At 37.0% G+C, this 22,767-nt stretch overlaps 1 protein-coding gene across 1 annotated transcript in view; it reads right to left on the bottom strand.

Moving 5' to 3' along the window:
• Positions 1-232: 232 nt before the first annotated feature.
• MGAT4D (MGAT4 family member D) overlaps positions 233-22,767 on the bottom strand; it is a 36,464-nt gene continuing 13,929 nt past the window's right edge. The window contains 10 exon segments of the mRNA XM_032224387.1: positions 233-250; positions 765-877; positions 6,096-6,174; positions 6,801-6,879; positions 7,334-7,527; positions 9,415-9,522; positions 10,301-10,431; positions 11,858-11,972; positions 16,075-16,150; positions 18,369-18,482. Of these exon segments, the coding sequence (XP_032080278.1) occupies positions 233-250; positions 765-877; positions 6,096-6,174; positions 6,801-6,879; positions 7,334-7,527; positions 9,415-9,522; positions 10,301-10,431; positions 11,858-11,972; positions 16,075-16,150; positions 18,369-18,482 (1,027 nt within the window).

The raw sequence follows: 22,767 nt of genomic DNA, 5'->3' as shown, positions 1-22,767 counted from the left end.
TTATAATTACAATAATTCAATTTATTAATTTATTAATTACATTAATAATTAATGTAAATCAATATTTTCTATGCATAATATAATTAATCTCTCCCCTAGTCTCACCACACAGAATGGTATTAGGAAGAAATAGCATTATATTGTTGATAATTTTCTTGCTACCACTAGATGGCCTTGTTTCCATACTGCTTTTAGACTTTCAAAATCTCAAAGAAGTCTGTAATTCTTTATTTCAGGTCTGTATAAATATCTGCATTAGAACAAAAGAGAAGCTATTTCCCAACATGGTAAGTATAAAGTACAATTTACAATGCACATTCTCTCAATATCTTTACACATTTTCTTCCAAATATCTCACCATGGTATTTTGGAAATCTTTGAAATATAATAATACCCATTTAAAAATGTAGAATTTCATGCAGTAATTGTATCAAAAATTCTGATTGAGAATGCATCAATAACAAACAATTTTTTTTAAAAAAAAAATAGGTAATTTTTTGAATGTGCTACTTTTATTATTATGTTTATTTATTTTGAAAATTAAATAAATGGAGAACAGCTTACAACCTCTCTCTAAAACAGAAGTTCAAAAGAATTGTGAATGCGAGAAACAGAATAAGTTTGAAAAGGCTCTATTTACTCCAAATTAATTACAGAAACATATTTCTAAATTTATTAAAACAAAAATATTTTAAAAATTATTGCAATGGTACGTAAGATGATGGTAAGTTAATTATCTCGATAGTCTAACAATCTGTACCTACCTCGTTTAGTAATATCCATTTGGAAGAATTAGAATGGATAAACAAACGTAAAGCTTTTATCTTTCCTAAAAATGGGGGAATGGCACCCTCTGCTACTCCATCTTCAAAGTTATCTATTAATAAATGAAAATATTATTTCTGGTGTATTCTGAAATTATTTTTTAGCATAACATCCTGCCATAAAGAATGATATGCTGCCATAAAAAATGATATGCTTTAAATCAGAGTACAAATATTTGTGAAGATAATTGACATTTTCAGTAAAAAATAATTGCAAGCCAAAATTAAAGAAAGTCATTATGTCTAGTGGTTAAGGTAGCAGGATAGAAAGCAGGAGATCATGACTTCAAGTCCCACATTAGCCATTAAAGCTGGCTAGCTGACCTTAGCCAGTCACTCTCTTTCAGCCTAACTTGCTCACAGGGTTGTTGTGGGAGATGTGTTGGGTAAGCTTGTTGCCTTGAGTTATTTGTAAAAATAATAAAGGCAGGATACAAATAAATTAAATAATAAATTAAAAATGAAATAATGAGGATTCATAGACACTGTTGCAGAAATTCAATGTCTTGAAATACCATAAATGTGTATGCCTTGTAAAAATATATAAAACTGCAGATGCAATTAAACTGACATATTGCCACCAAATGGAAATTTGGTGCACAAACAGCATAGTAGTGAATGTGGGTTCCACCACAAAACCACGGTCCACAAAAGCACGCTCGACGAAAGCGCGCATTTGACGTCATCACAGCGCGACGAAAACATCGCGCTGTGATAGAAAAATGTAAAAATAAAACGAAAACCTTACCCTAACCCCCCCAAACCTAACCCTAAACCTAACCCTTAACCTAACCCTAAATCTAACCCTAAACGTAACCCTTAACCTAACGCTAAACCTAACGCTAACCCTTAACCTAACGCTAAACGTAACCCTAACGCTCTAAACCTAAACATAACCCTTAACCTAACCCTAAACCTAAACCTAACCCTTACCTTTATGTGAATCGGCTTGCTTTAATTTTATTTTTATTTCAATTTTTAATTTTTTTCATCGCGCTGTGATGACATCAAATGCGCGCTTTCGTCGAGCGCGCTTTTGTGGACCGCGGTTTTGACGGGTCACGGTGAATGTGCATAATGGACACCAGTATAAAATGCTGCAGCTTGCAATAAGACCACATCATTTCCTCAGTGCTGCTTATATACCTGTAAATGTATTTAATATTTTGTTAAAAAGATAATATAATTCTGGACCGTTCTACTCCAAAGTAAATCCAAATGAATTCAATAATAAATAAACATAAAATGTAACTTTACTTTCTGAATACTTATTGCTTCTATTACAATGGAAGAAATAAACATACATTATCTGTCTTTAAAGCCGAATAATTTATATTTTGTATTTCATTTGGAATGTTAATTTATATCACTACCCAGGCAATATATGTATTTGAATGATGTTAAACTTGAAATTTACGCTCTACATGAGGTTTCCCTTGAAGACCATCTGGAAGCTTTAACTGGTGCAGAGAGTAGCTGCATAGACAATTATGTGTCTCTCTATTATGGTGCATGTTATATCTTTGTTCTGTAAGCTGCATTGGCTGCTGATCTGCTTCCAAGTGTAATTCAGGGCCCTAGTTTTGACCTTTAAATTCCTATGTGGCATGACACCAGGTTATCTGAGAGTCCACTTCTTCCTGATTACATCTCCCTATCCCATCTGGTCCAGTAGGATGGGGATATTGCAGGTCCCATCTATTCAACAGCTCCAGCTGATGGGACCCAGAAATATTCCTTTTTAGTTGGGGCTCCTACCTTCTGAAACATCATCCTGTCCCCAGGTGAAGTTAGCTCTATCTCTGCTACCTTTCTCGAAGGACCTTAAAATGTGATTTTTCCCCCCCAACATGTTTGGAGATCCCATTGGAGGTCTGAGAGGTGGCTCTATTGTGTTTAACTGATTATTATTCTCCTGAAATCTTGATTTTTAATTATTTTAATGTTATGTATTTTTAAATGATATTAGTTGTGTGCAGAGTCACATTCAGTAATCTATTTATCTATTTATCTATCTATCCATCTATCCAGCCATCCCATTTCCCTGAAAATAAGACCTCCCCGTGTGACCATACTCGCTGCCTCCTGCACCTCAAAAATAATAAGACCACCCTGAAAATAAGCCAAGTGCTTATTTCGAGGGTCAAAAGAAAATAAAACCCTGTCTTATTTTTGGCACAGTATATATACACACATATACGTACGTACGTACGTACGTACATACATACATACATACATACATACATACAAATATAGATAGATAGATGTTAGAGAGATAGATATAGAGGTGTGTGTGTATGTATGTATATATATATATGCTGGAAACAATTCAGCATATATTCCATAAATAGTTCATATAGCAATAACAACAGCTAGCCAAATAAAATTAAAATAAAGGGACACTATATTGTATCGGGGCTACAGGGCTAGCCATTACCGGGGAAGGAGGGCTCGCTACGTCACAGCGATCCCTCGTTCCGGCCCTGTAAGCTCAACTCTAGGGCCAGATGGCAGGAGAAGCCAGGGCCCTGGTCTCAGGTTGCTAAATGCCAGGTCTGTGATCCAGAAAGCTCCCCTCGTCCGGGACTTAATACTTGACGAGGGGGCAGACCTGGCATGTATTACTGAGACCTGGTTGGGCCATGAGGGAGGAGTCCCCCTCTCTGAAATGTGCCCAGAAGGGTTTCAGGTGCTCCATCAACCACGACACCAGAAAAGGGGTGGGGAAGTGGCAATTATTATCCGGAAATCTTTAGTACATCGCAGGAGCCCTGCTCCGGAGATTGTTGGGTGTGAGTCCCTTTTCTTGAAGTTGGACCTAGGGGTTCAAGTGGGCGTGTTGTTGACATACCTACCTCCTAGCTGCATCACAACAGCCCTGCCTGCGTTCCTGGAGTCAGTAGCCGGGCTGGCAATTGAGTTCCCCAGACTGTTAGTACTGGGGGACTTTAATCTACCGTCCTTAGGCGAATGCTCTGATGGGGCCCAGGAATTCATGGCTTCCATGACAGCCATGGACTTGACCCAAGTAATCCAGGGTCCGACTCATAGAGTGGTACACACGCTTGACCTAGTGTTTCTCTCGGGGCAGTGGAGATGTGATCTTGAGTTGAGGGCAATAGACATCTCGCCCTTGTCATGGTCGGATCATTACCTGTTGAGGCTTGATTTTTGGAAGCTACTCCCCCACCGCAAGGAGGTGGAACCGATTAGGTGGTTCCACCCCAGACACCTGATGGATCCGTTGGGATTTCAGAAGGAGCTTGGGGAGATACCTGACTCTTGCCCACAATCCGGCAGAGTCCCTGGTCGCCGCCTGGAACACAGCGGCGACTGGGGCCCTGGATCTGATTGTCCCTATGTGGCCTCTCCGCGGCAGTGGATCCAGGAGGGCTCCTTGGTTTACTGAGGAGATGAAGCGCCAAAAGAGACGCCTAGAGCGACGCTGGAGGGCTAGTAACTCCGAATCCGACCGAACACTGCTAAGAGCCTTTATTAGGACTTATCTCGTGGCGATACGGGTGGCAAAATGTGTGCATTTTTCCGCTCTTATTGCATCCGCAGAATGGCGCCCGTCCACCCTGTTTAGGATAACCCGTTCCCTCCTTAATGGGGGGGAAACGGGTGATGCCTTGCAGGGTCAAGCTGAGGAGTTTGCTCAGTTTCTGTCGGACAAAATTGCTCAGATTCAAACAGACCTGGACTCCATTTGGACAGAACCAGCCGAGTTGCCAAGGGAGGGTCTTGCTCAGACTTTCTGGAATGAGTTCCAGCTTGTCACCCCTGATGAAGTGGACAAGGCCATGGGAACAATGAGTGCCTCCACTCATCCATGTCCCTCCTGGCTGGTCTCAACCAGCAGGGAGGTGACACGAGGCTGGCTCCAGAGAATTACGAACGTCTTCTTGATGGAGGGATCCTTTCCACATCCTCTTAAGGAGGCGGTGGTGAGACCCCTTCTCAAGAAGCCTTCTCTGGACCCAGCTATTTTTAAAAACTATTGTCCAGTCTCCAACCTCCCTTTTTTAGGGAAGGTTGTTGAGAAGGTGGTGGCCCTCCAACTCCGACGGTCCTTGGATGAAGCAGATTACCTAGACCCTTTTCAGTCTGGTTTCAGGCCTGGTTACTCCACCGAAACTGCTTTGGTCGCACTGACCGATGATCTCTGGCGGGCCAGGGACAGAGGCCATTCCGCTGTCCTTGTGCTCCTTGACCTCTCAGCGGCCTTCGATACCATCGGCCATGGTATCCTTCTGCGATGGCTGGAAGAGGTGGGAGTGGGAGGCACCGTTTTGTGGTGGTTCTCCTCTTACCTCTCCGACAGGTCGCAGTCGTTGTTGGTTGGAGGACAGAGGTCGACTCCTAGGCCCCTCAATTATGGGGTGCCGCAGGTGTCGGTCCTGTCCCCCCTCCTATTTAACATCTACATGAAGCCACTGGGCGAAATCATCCGCCGGCATGGGATTAAATACCACCAGTATGCGGACAATACTTAGCTGTATCTGTCCGCCCCGTGCCAACTCAGTGAAGCGGTGGAAGTGATGTGCCAGTGTCTGGAAGCTTCGGGATTGGGCGGCATAGAAACCTAATAAATTTAATTCAATTCAATTCAATCATCCCCAAAGTGTTAGAAATTATATGCAGTACCAAAATTGGATGGAAAAAAATCAATAAATAGAAAGACATAAAGTCCTCTTCAAAATATAGTTCTTTATGTCCCTTTCTGTTCAAAAGTGAGAGCTGAAGCTAGCTACATTTTAAAAATATCATTTTAAAGAAATGAGGCAACAAGGCAACATCCATATGAGTAGATACTGTACGCATCAACAGGAGAGGCTAATTTCATGAAAATTGCCAAAAAAATATTCAGGCTAAGTGTTAACATTTATTATATTGCCTGGGGCAGAACCTGAATCTTCTGCACGTAAAGCATTTTTTTGTTATGATCAGTGCCTCCACAGATGGAGCCAGAAAGCCAAACTGAAAGGAAGAAAGGCTAACACTGTTCTAGAAATCCTTTAATATGAATTTATGCACTATTTTAAATAGAGAAATTCGACAACAATCTTGTTTTTATTATTTTGTTTTTATTCATGCTACCTTTAGTTTTCATTTCATTTTTCTTAAATAAATTCTAAGAAAAGAAAAATGATACTTTATCCAGTGGAAAATAACTTTTGGATACAACTGCCACAAGCCCCCTCCCTTGTTCACTACAACAACAATGAAATATAGCAAACAAACTAGAAGCATTTTAGATATATTGTTTACCTATCTGAAAAAATCCATCCCAAGTTTTTATGATGGTAGTGTGGTTTGAATTGTTTCTTACAGTCTGTGAATTAATATCCTGAAACAAATAAAAGGAATAAAATTTCAACCAGTCTTTGGAAAAGAAAGCAACATCTTCTTGAGCACATTTCTGTTATGTGCAATTCAGCTAGAGTGCAGTGAAAATTCCCCTGACTAGGGTACGTGCTTATTGCTGTGTTTAAAAAACCACCACCACCAAATCTCTCTAGGAAGAAATTTTTGCTCCGACTAGGTGACATAATTTCCAACAGGTTATTCCAAATGAGGAATATTGTCAAATCGCTGTTTAAGCAGAAACAAAGTAGGGGCAGGAAGTAATAATGAAGGGGCCGCTATAATTGCTTGCATTATGTTCTCCATGATATCCAACTACTACAATGAAAAAAAAATCTTAAGAAATTTTAAAAGGCAAATGGTTATGAATAGAATAGAATGGAACAGAATAGTTGGAAGGGACCTTGCTCAGGCAGGAAATCCTATACCATTTCAGACAAATGGTTGTCCAATGGTTATCATTTATCAGAATGTTGAAGAAACTGTATCCTACTTAGAGGATAGCAGCCTAATAGATTAGGGATAGTGGATAGAAATATAAAGCAGAAATAAACTTCTCTTCTTACTTTTCTAGAAAAGCTTCACATTGATATAGGCAGAAATACTTACATTGCTAGGTAAAACTTCTACAGTAGTGTTAAACAATATGTCTTTACGGTGTTTAAAATTTCCACTTCTGAATAAATATCTGCAGGACAAATTGCATAAAAGCATAAGGAAATTTACCATTAATATGAAATTGTGGGCTTTTATTGTGAGACATGTTCACCTTATTGTTTAGAGAAAATGCTTCTAGAAGAGTTTACAAACAAAAAGTGAATTATAGTTATAAGAAGTCTTGGATGTGTTTGTTCCATCTGCAATGTTAGGAATAAAGCATTAACAAAGATTGGAACTACTATTAAGCATTATCCAGCAATGTCAGATAACATTCTCTACATTTGCTATTTTAGTTTAAAACATTTCAGATCACAGGATAGGAACAATAGAATCTTAATGTTATCTCATTTGTCAATTTCCCATTCATATGACTTATTGGAACTTTTTTCACTTTGAGAAAAATTAAGGCAAGCCTAGTTGGCCAATTTTGTTGTGGAAAAATCATTTCATTAGAGACCACTTTGTATCAGGTGACAAATTACCTTATTATTTTCAATGGTTTCTCAAAACTGAACAAAATATAATCTCCTACTTTAGGAGTAAAAGCCCAAAATATTTCTATTCCATTGTAAGCCTTTTCTAGAGTAAACTGCTGAAATACTTTTAAGCTTGTTTTCATTTTTGCAGGAGGGTTAACATGTTCCCTAAATAATGATGTTTCGACAAAATCTTCATCCTGTAAAATATAGATGTATATTCACATGTAAAAACACTATTTTACAAAGTTTTATCAAAACAGTTAAGCACAAATTATAATCTTGGAATATAACAAGAATTGGGAATCACCTGCTAAAGCCAATATGGGGAAGATTCAGAACCTACACAAAAATAAGTGTTCCTTGTGTTAGATCGGGTGAATGTATGAGGTAGACTCAGGCTTCAGCAACAAACAGCTCTTTATTAAGTGACAACTATGTACAATCCTGCAAAGACTCTGTCTGGCATCAGCCCTTTTATAGGGAGCTGTCAGACCTTTCAACCAATCAGATTTGAATACTGTTCCCGCCGGAACAGAGGACTTTGGTGGAAACTACCATAATGTTTGTCACTATGTAACACCTTGCTAACCAGAATAATGAAAAAACAATCATACCTGCATTGTGATGTCACAACTCAAACTACAATGTGTCCTCATGTCCTTATATCAGGCTAAATAAATCATGGGATTTTTGTTGCAACATCACAATCTATGTGTCACCACGCCCCATCACCACACACTCATAGTTGCCTGTGATAGTACCATATTGACTGAGTAATTATAGTATCCCAAATAATTAGTTGTCAATTTATCAAATTACAGCTTGTCCTACTGATAAGGACAGAAGCAGCTGTTGAAAACAAAGAAATAGGCAGAGGTACAATAGACTGCAAATACTTCTGCTGAAGAATGTGGATGTTTAATTTTGTTCCTGGGTCCTTTTCTTTCCAGGTGCTACACTTTTTAAAAAAATGCCATTTTCTGCCTTCCCTTTCTTTTCATGCATATTGTAATTGTGTTTCTGCTTGTCAGAGGAAAAATGGTTGGTTAATGGAGATAAAACCAGTTCAAACAAATAACCGAACAATAAATTATAACTGCATTCAGGGTCCTGGGAATACCACAAGGAACTAAAGGGAAACCAAGGGAGGGATATATACTAGGTTAGATACGATGTGTTAGATTTCAATGTAATGCGACTTCACATGTATACTGTTTTTCTTTAATTTCTCTGTAAAAATAGGATAAGTTAAGTACATTGACATATAGTGGAGGGGAGGAGGAGTGGGATAGAAGAAAGATGGGTAGAGAGGGCGGGAGAGAGGATGGGAGGGAGTGGATCGGGAGAGAGGAGTGGTAGAGGGGGAGGGGAAGTAGGGTAGAGGGGGATGATGGAGGGAAGATAGAAAGTTGGAGGGGGGTGGAAGAAAGAGGTGTACGGAGAGTGGAAGAGGTATATTGGGTTTCTATTTGGGGGGGTATTGTTGACAAGAGGAATTGCTGCGATTATTGTTTAATGTTGTATGGCTCTGGCTATGCACAGTATATATGTGAGTGTATGAAAATGAAAAAATGGAAAATAAAAACCTTTTTCACACAAAAAAAAAGGAACTAAGGGGAAACCGAACGGGAGATTATTTTTGCATTTGTGTCACATTTCTGGGTTTCCTAGAACTATCTAGTTGACAGTGTGAGAACAAATTGTGAGAGTCCTCATGCCTTTAGTCTGATCCAGTAGAACTTTTCTATATAAATTAGTTAAAGGGAAATGAAACATGAGAAATAAAAGCAAGCTACCGTAGATACAAGGGGATTAAGTGTCCAGTGTAGTTATGTTTATGAGCATTTGTTTAGTAATCTCCAAATTAATAAGGTTGCTTTATTTGAAAAGACAAAATTCTAATTCTTCAGCAGTTCCTTCCCACCAAACCATAGGAATTTTAAAAGGCCAACTTAAATGCTTCTGGACTGGAACCACAGTTAATTTTATTTTTCTGTAAAAATTTAACTGAAATAAATGTTTCATTATTTTCAGAAAGAATACAAATTTAAATCAGAAGCAAATAAACAAAAAAGATATTTTACTCTCAACTGCTGTATCTTTCCATTTAAAGAAGAATGAAATCCCACATGTTGAAAAAGTGATGGTTTATAACGGATGCGTAAATTAGACTTCTGGCTTTCACAGTCTTTCTGGAAAGGAAAACATTTTGTGTCATAAAAACCAGGCAATCATATTTATACAGAATTTTATCTGAACATTTATTATTCTCGTACATGCAGTCTCATAAGAAGAAACTGCCTAATGTATTAGTATGATATTAATAAACAGAGCTGATGTAATATCTATAATCACAAGTATTCCTAATGTTCAAGTGGATTTGAAGAATTTCAGCCTTTGTGAGGAAAAAAGATTAAAGCCTCACCAGAAATATTAAAACCATGTGAAAGCAAACTTAGAAGCAGGGTTTGTCTAAGGATAAACATGGAATATGTAAGTAGGATAAATGCCATCAACTTCTAGAAAGATAGAATAATTTTATCTTTAATTATTACATGGGTTATTGTACTATACACCCATGTGATTTAAAAGCGATATGTGACTGAAGTTGCTTTAATCACTCAGCAGAGAATAATACACCAAACATGTCCTCTGATAGTGAGGCCATCAGTGATTTTCAGATTTTCAGAACAACTGGTTGTAAATTAAAATGGAATTTATTAAACAAACTGATCATAGCCCAGAATATACAGTATTTATATTTCCAGTATAATGAAGTAGGCATTTTTAATTATAGAATGACTTCATTGTTGGCACTAAAATTTCAGGACGCTGGTTAATTTATAAATCAGTTTTAATACAAAATGGTATAGTAATAATTTCTCCTTAAAGCGTGTCTCTCTTGTTTTGTGTGTGTCATTCTGTCTTGTGTACATACATATAGCTATTGTTAATAAATAGACTACTTACTACATTTTTCTCTGGATTACAAACTTTAACTGAAATTAAGTGGTCTAGTAGCCAGTCAATTGGTTTATCTTTGTAGAACATTAAAAAAAATTCTACTATCAGTGGTAAGTCTTTGCATCGGAATAATTTTCCTGAAAATGCAATTTTTTTTAGAAGAGGAAAAGAGAATCATAATTTTATTTACAACACAGTAATTTATTAACTTTATTGTCCAGATCTATCCATTACTAACAACTTGGATCAAGATTTAGTTACGTTTAGTCTATTATTTACACTTAACATCATTCAATTCACATACATAATTCAAATTGATTTTAATAATTTATTTAGAATATTGCAAAATCTGTAAACAATCTCTTGTCTATAGAAAATACATTTTGTCTAAAAATAGAAAATAGTAATGACTAGTAATTTGAGTGAGCATTGAAATATTAATACAATAATTTCATGTGTTTATGGCTCTTAATTTGTATTGACTCTTACTTTGTTTCTTTCTGTTTGAAAGAATGTTTCACATTTTTATTTGCTAAAATAGCAGCTCTTGTTTCCCAGATTCAAGGAAAGAGGCTTTGATTTTTTAATCTCATTTTCAAGATGCTTTTAGATTGTTTAGTTTAGTTTATTATTGCGAGATGGCATAGGATGATGATAAAAAATTAATTACATCTCTCTCCATTGTTTTTAACTTTTCTGTCTATCTTTGCTTTCTAAACAGAAAAAAATGAAAGCAGTACCCTAATGTCTTCACTTAGTATGTAGCTGAAATATGAGAGGAAAGCTAGAGATTATTCAGCAGGGAAAGACACTCAAACACATATGAACTGCTTAGCACTTAGGCAAATGCATGAATATCGAAACCAGCCTATGAAGATTTAAATGCACTTAAAATTCTCTCCTAACATGTAAGATTTAAAACCATGGATTATTTTTAGAATAAGAATGGCTTTAAAAAGGCAAATATTACATTCAACCTATCTTTATAGTAATTTTATCAACTATAAATATTAAATAAACTCTATTATCAACAAGGATAAATCCTAAATGATGGATACTTTTTTAAATGATGCATTATACTATGCTTATAGTGCTTGGATGAGATCTAGGCAATTCATTAAACAATTCCACCAGTTATTTTCTTTCATGATCCTCTGGAAATTCCATAATCCATGTAAAAAAGCACATTGATTTTTACCTGAAAAGCCTTTCTCTTTCTTTCTTTTCTTTTCTACGAATAAGCCTTATTGAATTCAATGAGATTTACCTATTCCTGCCATGCATACATAACATAGACTGAAAAAGTAATTTAAGTACAGATTCGGAATAATATTTTATTGGATTGTTGTTTGTTGCCCAGAGTGCTTTTAGTGAAATGGGTGGCCATCCAAATTCTATTAATAAATAAAAAAATATTGTGGAAAATGGCACATTAAATATTTAATAACATAATTTTGCTGCTGAAAGATAGAAAATATATCCACATATTCTTATTTAGTCTGATCTTTGTGGACTCTTGACAATATTTATTTATTTATCACATTTATATACTGTTGTACTTACCAATAAACCCAAGTTGAGAAAACTCAAGAACTATCCATTCCTGTGATAACTTTAGTTCAATAAAGTAATTTATTGTATATAAATATTGAGGGTTGGCCACAATATCATCTTCTAGCTGAAAAATAGATTATTTTTACTAGCAAAATCATAGATCCTAAGACTCTTAATAGAATTTTTCTTCCAGAAGAAACTTAAAACTCCAACAAGAAAAGGATTAGAGTAAGGAAGATGTATGAAAATATGAGAGCTCTGTGTGTCATCAACCTATCATTAGAAATCTACAAATAGAAGGAACATTATTGTCTATTGGGAAATAGATCCAGAATGTACATTATCAATAAAGCTGATTTCCTGGAACCACTAAAATGATTATTATGTCAAGACTCAACTAATACCTTGATAAAATACTTAGAATAATAATAAAACATCAATGGATGTATGAATATAAAATTTAAATAAATCATAGTGGATGAAATTAATTGCCAGTGAAAAAGTACAAGTATGGAAATGACATGATAGCTAGGAAGGCAATCTAGGAGTGCAATCCTTGAAGGATTTCCTGCCAAATAGCATGTGGGAATATTATTAACAACACAGAGAATCCACCACAGATTGGCAGGGCTACAGACATCTATATGAAAGCTTACACAAATGCATTTCTATTGGCAATGTACCATTTCCCTTAAGAATAAAATAGAATATTCTTATCCTGAAGCATATCTACACTTGCTATTTAAGATATTCCCGTTGGGTGCTCAGACTGGCCTGACTCTAAGCTGCTTTAAGAAAACCTTGTCCAGACTGAGATGCTTTTGACAACAGCTGGCAAGATATTCAGTCCAGACTACAGGTTACCACATACGTCCACTGAACAATTCTCCTACTGTTGTGCCTTCCAACCTGTCTGTCTAGGAAAACAATTACCAATCACATTCTTTGTTGGGGGATCCTTATAGATGTGTCTATTTTTATATACATATATGTGTACAAAATCAATATATAAAACTGATTTTACATATATACAAAGTTAGAATATCCTAATGTACATACATGCAGAAAAAGCTTTGAAAACCTCCTTTCTTTTAAAAAAAATTTCTAGCACAAAATAATGTAATAGCATATTAGTTAAAGCATCTATCTTGTAAATATAAGGTTAATGGTTCAAAATCCAGCAATAGCATTATATTTAAATTATTTTAATGTCTCTGATTGTATTAATTCTCCCTGAGCTTTCTTCAAAAGTAAATTCAGCTACTGGCTGCCTTTTCTGGCAATGGAGCAACTGGCCATCACAGATAAGCTTTGAGTCAGGGATAAAGAATTACAAAGTACATTTTTGTAAAAGCATAGTATATCTTGTGAAAGATATATAAAATCAAATAGACAATTCCCTTATTAAATTGTACTGTATTGACTAAAAAGTAAGCATGCTTTATTTCTGCTTTATTTCTATATTTTCCCTAAATACAGTACAGGGATACTGGTAGTTTCATTTTGTTCTGTGTAGCAGCAACAAGCAGGGGGCAAAGCCAGCAGCTTTAAAAATGTGATGTATGAGGAGAGTGGAGGGGAAAAAATTAGTCTGAGGTAACTACCCTGACAGTGATAAATGGTGAAGAGAAATCTTGTAGTTCACAGACAAGCCATTTAATAGGTTGTGCCCATTTGAAGCTTTTGTTTAGTGCCTACCTACCTAGATACCTACTGTCTCTTGGGATAACAGATAAGTTCATAACCCGAAAATTGGAAAAGATTGTGCAGCCAGAAGGAAGATTACTATGCTTGATATTTGGATCTAGGCCCTGTGCCAGGGGTCCTCAAACTAGGCCCCTGGGCCGGATACGCCCCACCAAAGTCATCTATCCAGCCTGCGTGGGGCCACAAGGCAGCCCCACCCACTTTCTGGCTCCCATCCTTCGGTCAAGCACAGGACTCACCTTCACTAGCACCATGGGCTGGAACTGGAAGGCATAGAAGAGTGCTACTAGAGGTGGTGGAATTTTTGGCCAGCAGAAGGCTTCTGAAGGGCAGGGAGGACAAAAACGGGGCACACAGAGGCCCCTGGAAGCCCAAAACTGGCCTAATTTTGGCGGCACAGAGCTACTGGAGGACTGGATTGGAGGAGGAGGGTCGCCCACTTGCCCACCCACTGGCTGGACTAGTCTTCAAGTTTCAAGCAAAAGAGATTTGTTACTTTTGGGGAGACCACAGGATTGCCCCACCTCCCCACCAGCCAGCTGGTCTTTGGCACACCACTGGTCGGCCTCCGGACATCAGATTCCCACCACTCAGCACCAGTTCAAGGGTTCCTTCCTCCCCCCAGGGAACAGAGAGCAGGAAGGAAAAAGAAAGAGAAAGAGAGGGAGAGAGACTTGTTGATTGTAAGTTCCTTGGGGCTGAGAAGAATTGCGGCAAAACTGAATTTCCTGAAGTGGACCACTAGACAACTTAAAAAACGATCTAGTAAAAAGAAAAATGAACCAAAAGAGTAACATGCAAGCAAAAGCAAATAAAACACCACCAGGAGCAAAACAAATGTTAATTTATGTGTATTGTTTAATGGACTGCTAAATTGGCCATGCCCACTCAGTCACATGATCACCTAGCCACACCCATACAGCCAGTCTGGCTCCCCAACAGTCTTAGGGACTGTAAGTTGGCCCCGTTTAAAAGGTTTGAGGACCCCTGCTCTATACCATAGATAAATCTCTTATTATAACCCAACCTAGTTGCAAATATTATTCTACTTTCCCAAAATGTGTCCTGTTTATTTAACAAATCTGCTCCTTTCAATCTTTTCCATTACAAGTTGCATTGAATGCTGGCAGGCCAATGCTTGTTATTTTTAACCACCTTGAATTACCATAGTATTTAAAACAAAGAATTCTGTGGCATATTAAAAGCTAAACAAGTTTATTTTTATCACCTAAGCTTTTGTGAATCACAGTCCAATGAATTGGATAGCCTTTAAGGTTGGTGCCATAATATCCTTTTATCCAACAATGTCCACCCTAAGTCTGGTGCTTCAAATACGACTTGACTACCACTCTGAAAACAAAATATTTGTTCCATTGTAATACCTTAACATTTTTAATTGTTAATTAACTGCAGAAATATAAACTTCTCATGAAATAGTGTGTCAAGTCAACTGCTGAAATGAAATACGACTCAAATGTCCCTGACTGTTGGCTCACCTTCTGAATCAAGATACTAAAAGCTAATGAAGTTTTTAATGTTTTCATTTATCTCCCTTGAGCATTGAAACGCTTACTAGGCCTTACTGAATCAGAGCTCCTCAAAAATGCTTTCAGCTTTAAAATGCACAATTATCTCAGAATGAGGGAGGCCTGAAAGGAGACCGAGAATAATTACATTTCACCCTAGGTAATGAGGGATTTGGTTGCTTGCACTTATGGCTCCCGTACCCTCATTATCTATTCCTTGGCAGAGTTAAAAGTCTCTCAAAGGCCCCTATGGAGTTAAGAAAATATGAATGACTGCATGAACTGAAAATATTGATACAAATTTCTCTAAACCACTCTCAATCTTTTATTGATAAATCACACAATTGCTAGAGTGTTTTTTTTTAAAGGGAAAAAAACATCTTGTATGGGGGGGGGAAGGAAGAAGCAAATAGGCGGGTTAATTGTCTTAAATTGCTTCCTAGCAGTACTAGAAAGAAAGGAAGAAGCAACCAGATCTGTTCCAGTAGTGAATTTCCTTACTACTAGTTTGCTTGTATGTGCGTGCGTGACAGTTCTGCGCATGCGCAAAAGCATCCGGGTGGGTGGGTAGAGCCTCCCTATTTGGGCTGAACCAGGAGCAACCCACCTTTCCTCCTAACTATTAAAAAAGGATTATCACACACATATATTCCAGATTTAAAGAAAATATAGCATGAGAATAAGTACCCTTTAATCTCTCTTTCCATGTAAAGGAAAAACAGTGACAAACTATATCTTCTTCCTACTGTATTCTCACAAGGGCAGGGTCCACTTTTCAGATCATTGAATGCCACTTTGCACAGTCAGCTACATCTCCAGGGTGCAGGCCCACAGCTTGCATATCTTTGTTGATGTTGTCTTGCCATCTCTGTTTTGGATGCCCATGAGGTCGCTGGCCACCCTAACCCTAATCGACACCTAAAGATTGAAGAATCCAGGCACATAATCTTGCACAATTTAGACAGTATAACCACATATAGTCATGAAACATACCTGTAAATAATATGTTCCCTTTTTTTGGGCATACATCATTAAGAAACTATAATCCAAATTCTGTTTTGTTCTCCACCTAAACAAAAAAAAATAATGAAAATTTTAAAATACAAATCTATTCTTGTATTTTTTTTCTGTATCGACAAAGATAGATACATTTTTGCTGAAACCTATTCAAATTATTTTGCTAGATAGAATCCAGAATGGAAATTGCTGTCATTATTTCTAATTGAAAGAATAGTAACGTAGAAAATAGCCCTATTGATTATTCTGGATGTAAGCAGCTTTGAGCACTATCAAGAATTATATTTGCTCCATTCGAAATTGTAAGCACTTTGATAGATTGGATCTATTCCTACCGTGTTTCCCCCAAAATAAGACAGGGTCATATTTTATTTTGACCCCCAAAATAAGCACTTGATCTTATTTTCAGGGATGTCTTATTATTTTTGAGGTGCAGGATGCAATGAGCGTAGTCACCTCATGGCTGCTTCTGCATTGCAATATTTTTGGGGAGTGCTTATTTTCAGGGGTGGGTTTATTTTAGCATACTGTATATACTCGAGTATAAGCCTAGTTTTTCAGCCCACTTTTTGGGCTGAAAAAAGCCGCCTCGGCTTATACTCGAGTCAGTGAAAAATTTGCCCAAAATGGAGGAGAAAAAGGGGCGGGGCCATGCCGCTGGGTGACACTCGTGAATGGCCCAGTGCCCCTGTGAGTTTCCCCTCCCTCTGTGTCAGTTTGCCGCGCAGCGCGCACCGCACCATCCCCCCTCCTCACGTTCTAATGTAATGCAGGGCTGTCTTACGGTTCCCCTTCCTCCCCCTCCTGCCGCTCTGCAACGATGTCCCACCTCCTCCTTGTTATGGCAAGCAGCCACATAGCGATGTCCCACCTCCTCTGGTACAGTGATCCAATGATAGGAATCACTGTGCCGTGTGTCATAGGAGGCGGGACATCGCTCCCGCGGCTGCACGGGACATCATCATCACAGCGGGACATCAGCATCATGAGGTGAGTGAAGTATTTCATTGAATACACCGCTAGTTTACTGTTTTTCTTTGAAATAAATATTCAAAAACATTATTGGTATCTATTTTTATTTTTGAAATTTACCGGTAGCTGCTGCATTTCCCACCCTAGGCTTATACTCGAGTCAATAACTTTTCCAGTTTTTTGTGGTAAAATTGGGTGCCTCGGCTTATATTCGGGTCGGCCTATACTCGAGTATATACAGTATGTGCCGGATTGGGTTTATAATCGAGGGAGGTCTTATTTTGGGGAAAACAGGGTACCTGGCTTTGACATTTCAGAAAACAGATCCTTTATTCACCAGCTATTTCAGAATTCTTCTATCATATTTTCCTAAAGTTTAATTTCTCCATTGATCTTCTGTGATACTGTATATGGTTTGTATATACAGAGTAAAATTATATAAAAAATCCTGGGTGATTTCTCATTTTATGATAACAAATAAACCAGCTTTCTGTCTTATCTATAGTCTAGAAAACAAATGGAAGAATTGAAGAGCTGACATAGTAGTCTCTGATTCTTGTGCCAAATAAATTTTCTTCCACTGAAAACAAGGAACTAAAGCAGAAACCTTCAAACTTAGAATTGATCAATTGTATCATTAAAAAGATGATGAAGATGCTAAACATTTAAATCCAGGGACTAACATATATAGTGGGCAGAATTTCACCACGTTGTTCTAGAAAGATCTTCATATATATGGCTTCTTGTATCTGCTTGGAAATGTAGGCAACATTCTGACGTATGTTTTCCTGGAAAGGGCTAATTTCCCCTTTAAAAATTGTCTCAATATGATCCAAACTGCTTTGTCAGTTATGATTAATAATGCTTCTTATAGTTTTGATAACTGTATCCCTTACCAGAAAATAGGGACCCAGTAGTTCATCAATATGAAGGGGCATGATTTTGAATACATTACATAAGGGGTCCCCAACAACTCATCTCTTGTGCACTGACTAAAACAGGACAAGAACTGGGATTCATTATTTAAAAATTATACAAATGTAAATTTTCAAAACTGATGTTATTCTAAAGCTGACTGTAATGTGTTCCTTTTCATTAATGTCCTTCTGCTTATATCTGCCTTCTATTGGTAGCTGCTTTATGTGTTAATCAGAGACAATAAACACATGTTTCACTATTATGTTTTATTATAAAGTTATTGTATAATGAACCTGCGCAAAAATGGACATGACATTTTAAGAATTTAAGAATATGTAGGAAAATGCAATCCAAGGATCTTATGATCCCATATTTCATACCTCACTCTTTCTTTTGAATCGCCAAATGTTTCCTTAAGATTGGAGAAGTCAGGGTAAAAGGATTCATGGGGTGAAATAACTTCCAGAGCACCAGAAACAACTTCATTTGAAAAGCTGAAGAAAGAAAAGAACAGCATTTTCTTCCACTGAGTGTTCAATCAGGATATTTAGAAGCACTTCAACTGACAGGACTTCAACAGAAGATGGTGCCAATATGATATTACAATACTTATACCTAATTACTTAAAGCTACATATCTGCAATGGTTACCTAAAATCTGTGTGTGTGTGTGTGTACATATACCTACACATACATACTATATAACAGAAAACAAATATATGTGTGTGTGTGTGTGTGTGTTTATTTGTGCTGATAAATAAATAAAGGGAAAAAAACACAAATATAACAAAGGCAACAGTAAAAATATTGGGTTTCTGTCGTGATGGACTCTTGTGACAAGCTGATTGACAGAGAATGGAATCAGTTAACTTCCTCCCATAATTGGGGCATACCAGGGGTTGTGACTTTATATGTATGTATGTATGTATGTATGTATGTATGTATGTATGTATGTAATATTTGTGCTGATAAATAAAGGGAGACTAGTATAGATCTATTTCAAGCTATTTAGCTCTCATCAGCTAGCCATACCCTTGCTGGGAATCGAACCTGTGCTCTATTGCCTCTTAGGCAGATGTGTTAACCATTGAGCTACAGAGCTCGACTCCTTATCAGCCAGGCCAGGGTGAAAGGTATATATTTAAAGTCACAACCCCTGGTATGCCCAAATATGGGAGGAAGGTCACACTTCCATTCTCTGCCTTCGGCTCGTCACAAGAGACCATCCAGACAGAAACCCAATATTTTTTTACTGTTGCCTTTTTGTTATGTAACTTTGTTATGTAACAAAAAGGCAACAGTAAAAAATATTGGGTTTCTGTCTGGATGGTCTCTTGTGACGAGAGAATGGAAGTGTGACCTTCCTCCCATATTTGGGCATACCAGGGGTTGTGACTTTATATATATATATATATATATATATATATATATATATATATATATATATATATATATATATATATATATATATATATATATATATATATATATATGCTAACTGCTTCCATCATCTGTCTATCGGCTCGTCACAAGAGTCCATCACGACAGAAACCCAATATTTTTACTGTTGCCTTTGTTATATTTGTGTTGTTTTTTTTATTTGTGTCTCCCTTTATTTATTTATCAGCACAAATTAAAAACACACACACACACACACACATATATATATATACACACACACACACATATACACATACATACATACACATATACATACACACATACATACACACACATACATACACACACATACATACATGTACACACAGAAAGAGACATATAAGTGTATGTATATGAGAGGAAAAGAGAGACAGAGGGAGGGAGGGATAGAGAGCTGGGTGACTTTCAGTTGAGAGCAGTCACTCATTTAGCCAAACCCTCCTCACAGGATTACTGTTGTTGGGAAAATAAGAAGATGAAGGTGTGGTGAATATGTTTTCCACTTTGAGTTATTTGTAAAAATAATAAAGGCAGGATACAAATAAATAAATAAAATTTTATTAAAAACTTTGATTATAATAATAAAATCTAATCTCTTGGTCTGTCACTTATAAGTCCACTTTCAATACCGTGTTTCCCCAAAAATATGACATGTACTGATAATAAGGCTATGCCACATTTTTCTGGTGGGCAAAAATATAAGCCCTCCCCCACAAATAAGCCCCCCGGACAACCCCCCACCTTTGGCCAGGCAGAACGCCACTCACAAATCTAGCGGTATCCCGAAGGTGCCAAGCCAGGGGGAAGGCAAAGGATCACGTTGCTTGGTGCCTTCGGGATACCGCTAGGTTGGTGAGGAGCAATGTTCCCTCTAAATTTTTTTCAGTGTGAGCGGAAAAGTATAGTGTTTGAGCGGCACAGTTTCATGCCTGAGCACTTAAGAGAGCCACAGTTTGAACTGCTGTCACGTCTGCTGGACATTTGCGCAACATTCCAAGCGTCAAGCGCCGATTGTGATCGAGGTTTCAGCCTGATGAATGCCAGGCGTGAAAAGTGCCACTCAAATACTATACTTTTCCGCTCACCCTGAAAAAAAAAAGGCTCTCTGCTCAGCTTTTAGATTGCTAGACTGGCTAGAGAGAGACATGGCACCAACAGGGTCCTGGGTCCTGGCATTTTGCAGGCAACCTGTCCTCACATTCCTTTGGAATGCAACCCATCACATGTGAATTAGATTTTGCCAATTATCCTATTAAAAGATAACGCTGTTATTCTAAAATACGACTAACTCGATATTAAAAACTGTAAATATGTAATGCTGGTAAATAATAGCAGTAATTGTTATTTAGTATGATTAAAATCAGTATTGATATATCAATATAATATCTATCGAAATTGACAATATACACTAAAATAATACAAATATATAATGTGGAATATAAATGTAATAAATATAATATATAAATGCAACATAAATGTAATAAAATAATTTATCATGAAACTCTCCCCCTTTAAAGTAGTAAGATCAATTAAATAGTCTAGCAAGTTTGGACAATATGCTATATGTTATGTTACTTAAGAATATATATACCTCAGAATCAGATACAACAACCACATCATTTCCAACTGAGTCAATAAAATCATATGCCATGCCAAAACTATTTTAAATAAAGATATGAAATTAATCAAGTATTGCATTTATTTTTCAAAATGAATGTACAATTTTTTTATTATTTAAGTTTTGTACCCTATCTTTTCTAACTAGCGTTAACTTTAAAAAGATGTTACATCAGACTACAATACAAGTAATTAAATGAAGACTAAAATAAGTGTTTTGGCATATTGAGCTTTTTATATTTCTTTCTTATATTTCTTCCTTAGTTGAGAACTTGCTCCTCAGCTTACTTACGCATTAACTGTTTGTTGCTTTTATGGTTTATTCATTCACTGCTCCATCTTCAGTTTTTTTCACAGGGGGCAGGGCTTCCTTCCTTCCTCCCTCCCTTCCTTCCTTCCCTCCCTCCCTCCAAACGTGGGGGCCAAACACATGCTGAGCCGACTTTGCGCAGTGAGGCGGAGTAATTCAACCCCCCCCCAAAGAACGTGTGTGTGTGTGTGTGTGTGTGTGTGTGTGTCTGATAGAGAGAGAGAGAGAGAGAGAGAGAGAGAGAGAGAGAGAGAATTGGATCAAAATTGGTGGCCAAAGGAGTGGAGGGAGGGAGGGAAGGAAGGAAGGGAGGGAGGAAGGAAGGAAGCCCTGCCCCCTGTGAAAAAAACTGAAGATGGAGCAGTGAATGAATAAACCATAAAAGCAACAAACAGTTAATGCGTAAGTAAGCTGAGGAGCAAGTTCTCAACTAAGGAAGAAATATAAGAAAGAAATATAAAAAGCTCAATATGCCAAAACACTTATTTTAGTCTTCATTTAATTACTTGTATTGTAGTCTGATGTAACATCTTTTTAAAGTTAACGCTAGTTAGAAAAGATAGGGTACAAAACTTAAATAATAAAAAAATTGTACATTCATTTTGAAAAATAAATGCAATACTTGATTAATTTCATATCTTTATTTAAAATAGTTTTGGCATGGCATATGATTTTATTGACTCAGTTGGAAATGATGTGGTTGTTGTATCTGATTCTGAGGTATATATATTCTTAAGTAACATAACATACAGCATATTGTCCAAACTTGCTAGACTATTTAATTGATCTTACTACTTTAAAGGGGGAGAGTTTCATGATAAATTATTTTATTACATTTATGTTGCATTTATATATTATATTTATTACATTTATATTCCACATTATATATTTGTATTATTTTAGTGTATATTGTCAATTTCGATAGATATTATATTGATATATCAATACTGATTTTAATCATACTAAATAACAATTACTGCTATTATTTACCAGCATTACATATTTACAGTTTTTAATATCGAGTTAGTCGTATTTTAGAATAATAGCGTTATCTTTTAATAGGATAATTGGCAAAATCTAATTCACATGTGATGGGTTGCATTCCAAAGGAATGTGAGAGGACAGGTTGCCTGCAAAATGCCAGGACCCAGGACCCTGTTGGTGCCATGTCTCTCTCTAGCCAGTCTAGCAATCTAAAAGCTGAGCAGAGAGCCTTTTTTTTTTCAGGGTGAGCGGAAAAGTATAGTATTTGAGTGGCACTTTTCACGCCTGGCATTCATCAGGCTGAAACCTCGATCACAATCGGCGCTTGACGCTTGGAATGTTGCGCAAATGTCCAGCAGACGTGACAGCAGTTCAAACTGTGGCTCTCTTAAGTGCTCAGGCATGAAACTGTGCCACTCAAACACTATA

The sequence above is a fragment of the Thamnophis elegans genome, chromosome 9, assembly GCF_009769535.1.
Source record: "Thamnophis elegans isolate rThaEle1 chromosome 9, rThaEle1.pri, whole genome shotgun sequence".
Classification (NCBI taxonomy): domain Eukaryota; kingdom Metazoa; phylum Chordata; class Lepidosauria; order Squamata; family Colubridae; genus Thamnophis; species Thamnophis elegans.
The sequence above is the reverse complement of the archived record's forward strand: the minus strand, read 5'-3'. Positions and strand labels throughout refer to the sequence as shown.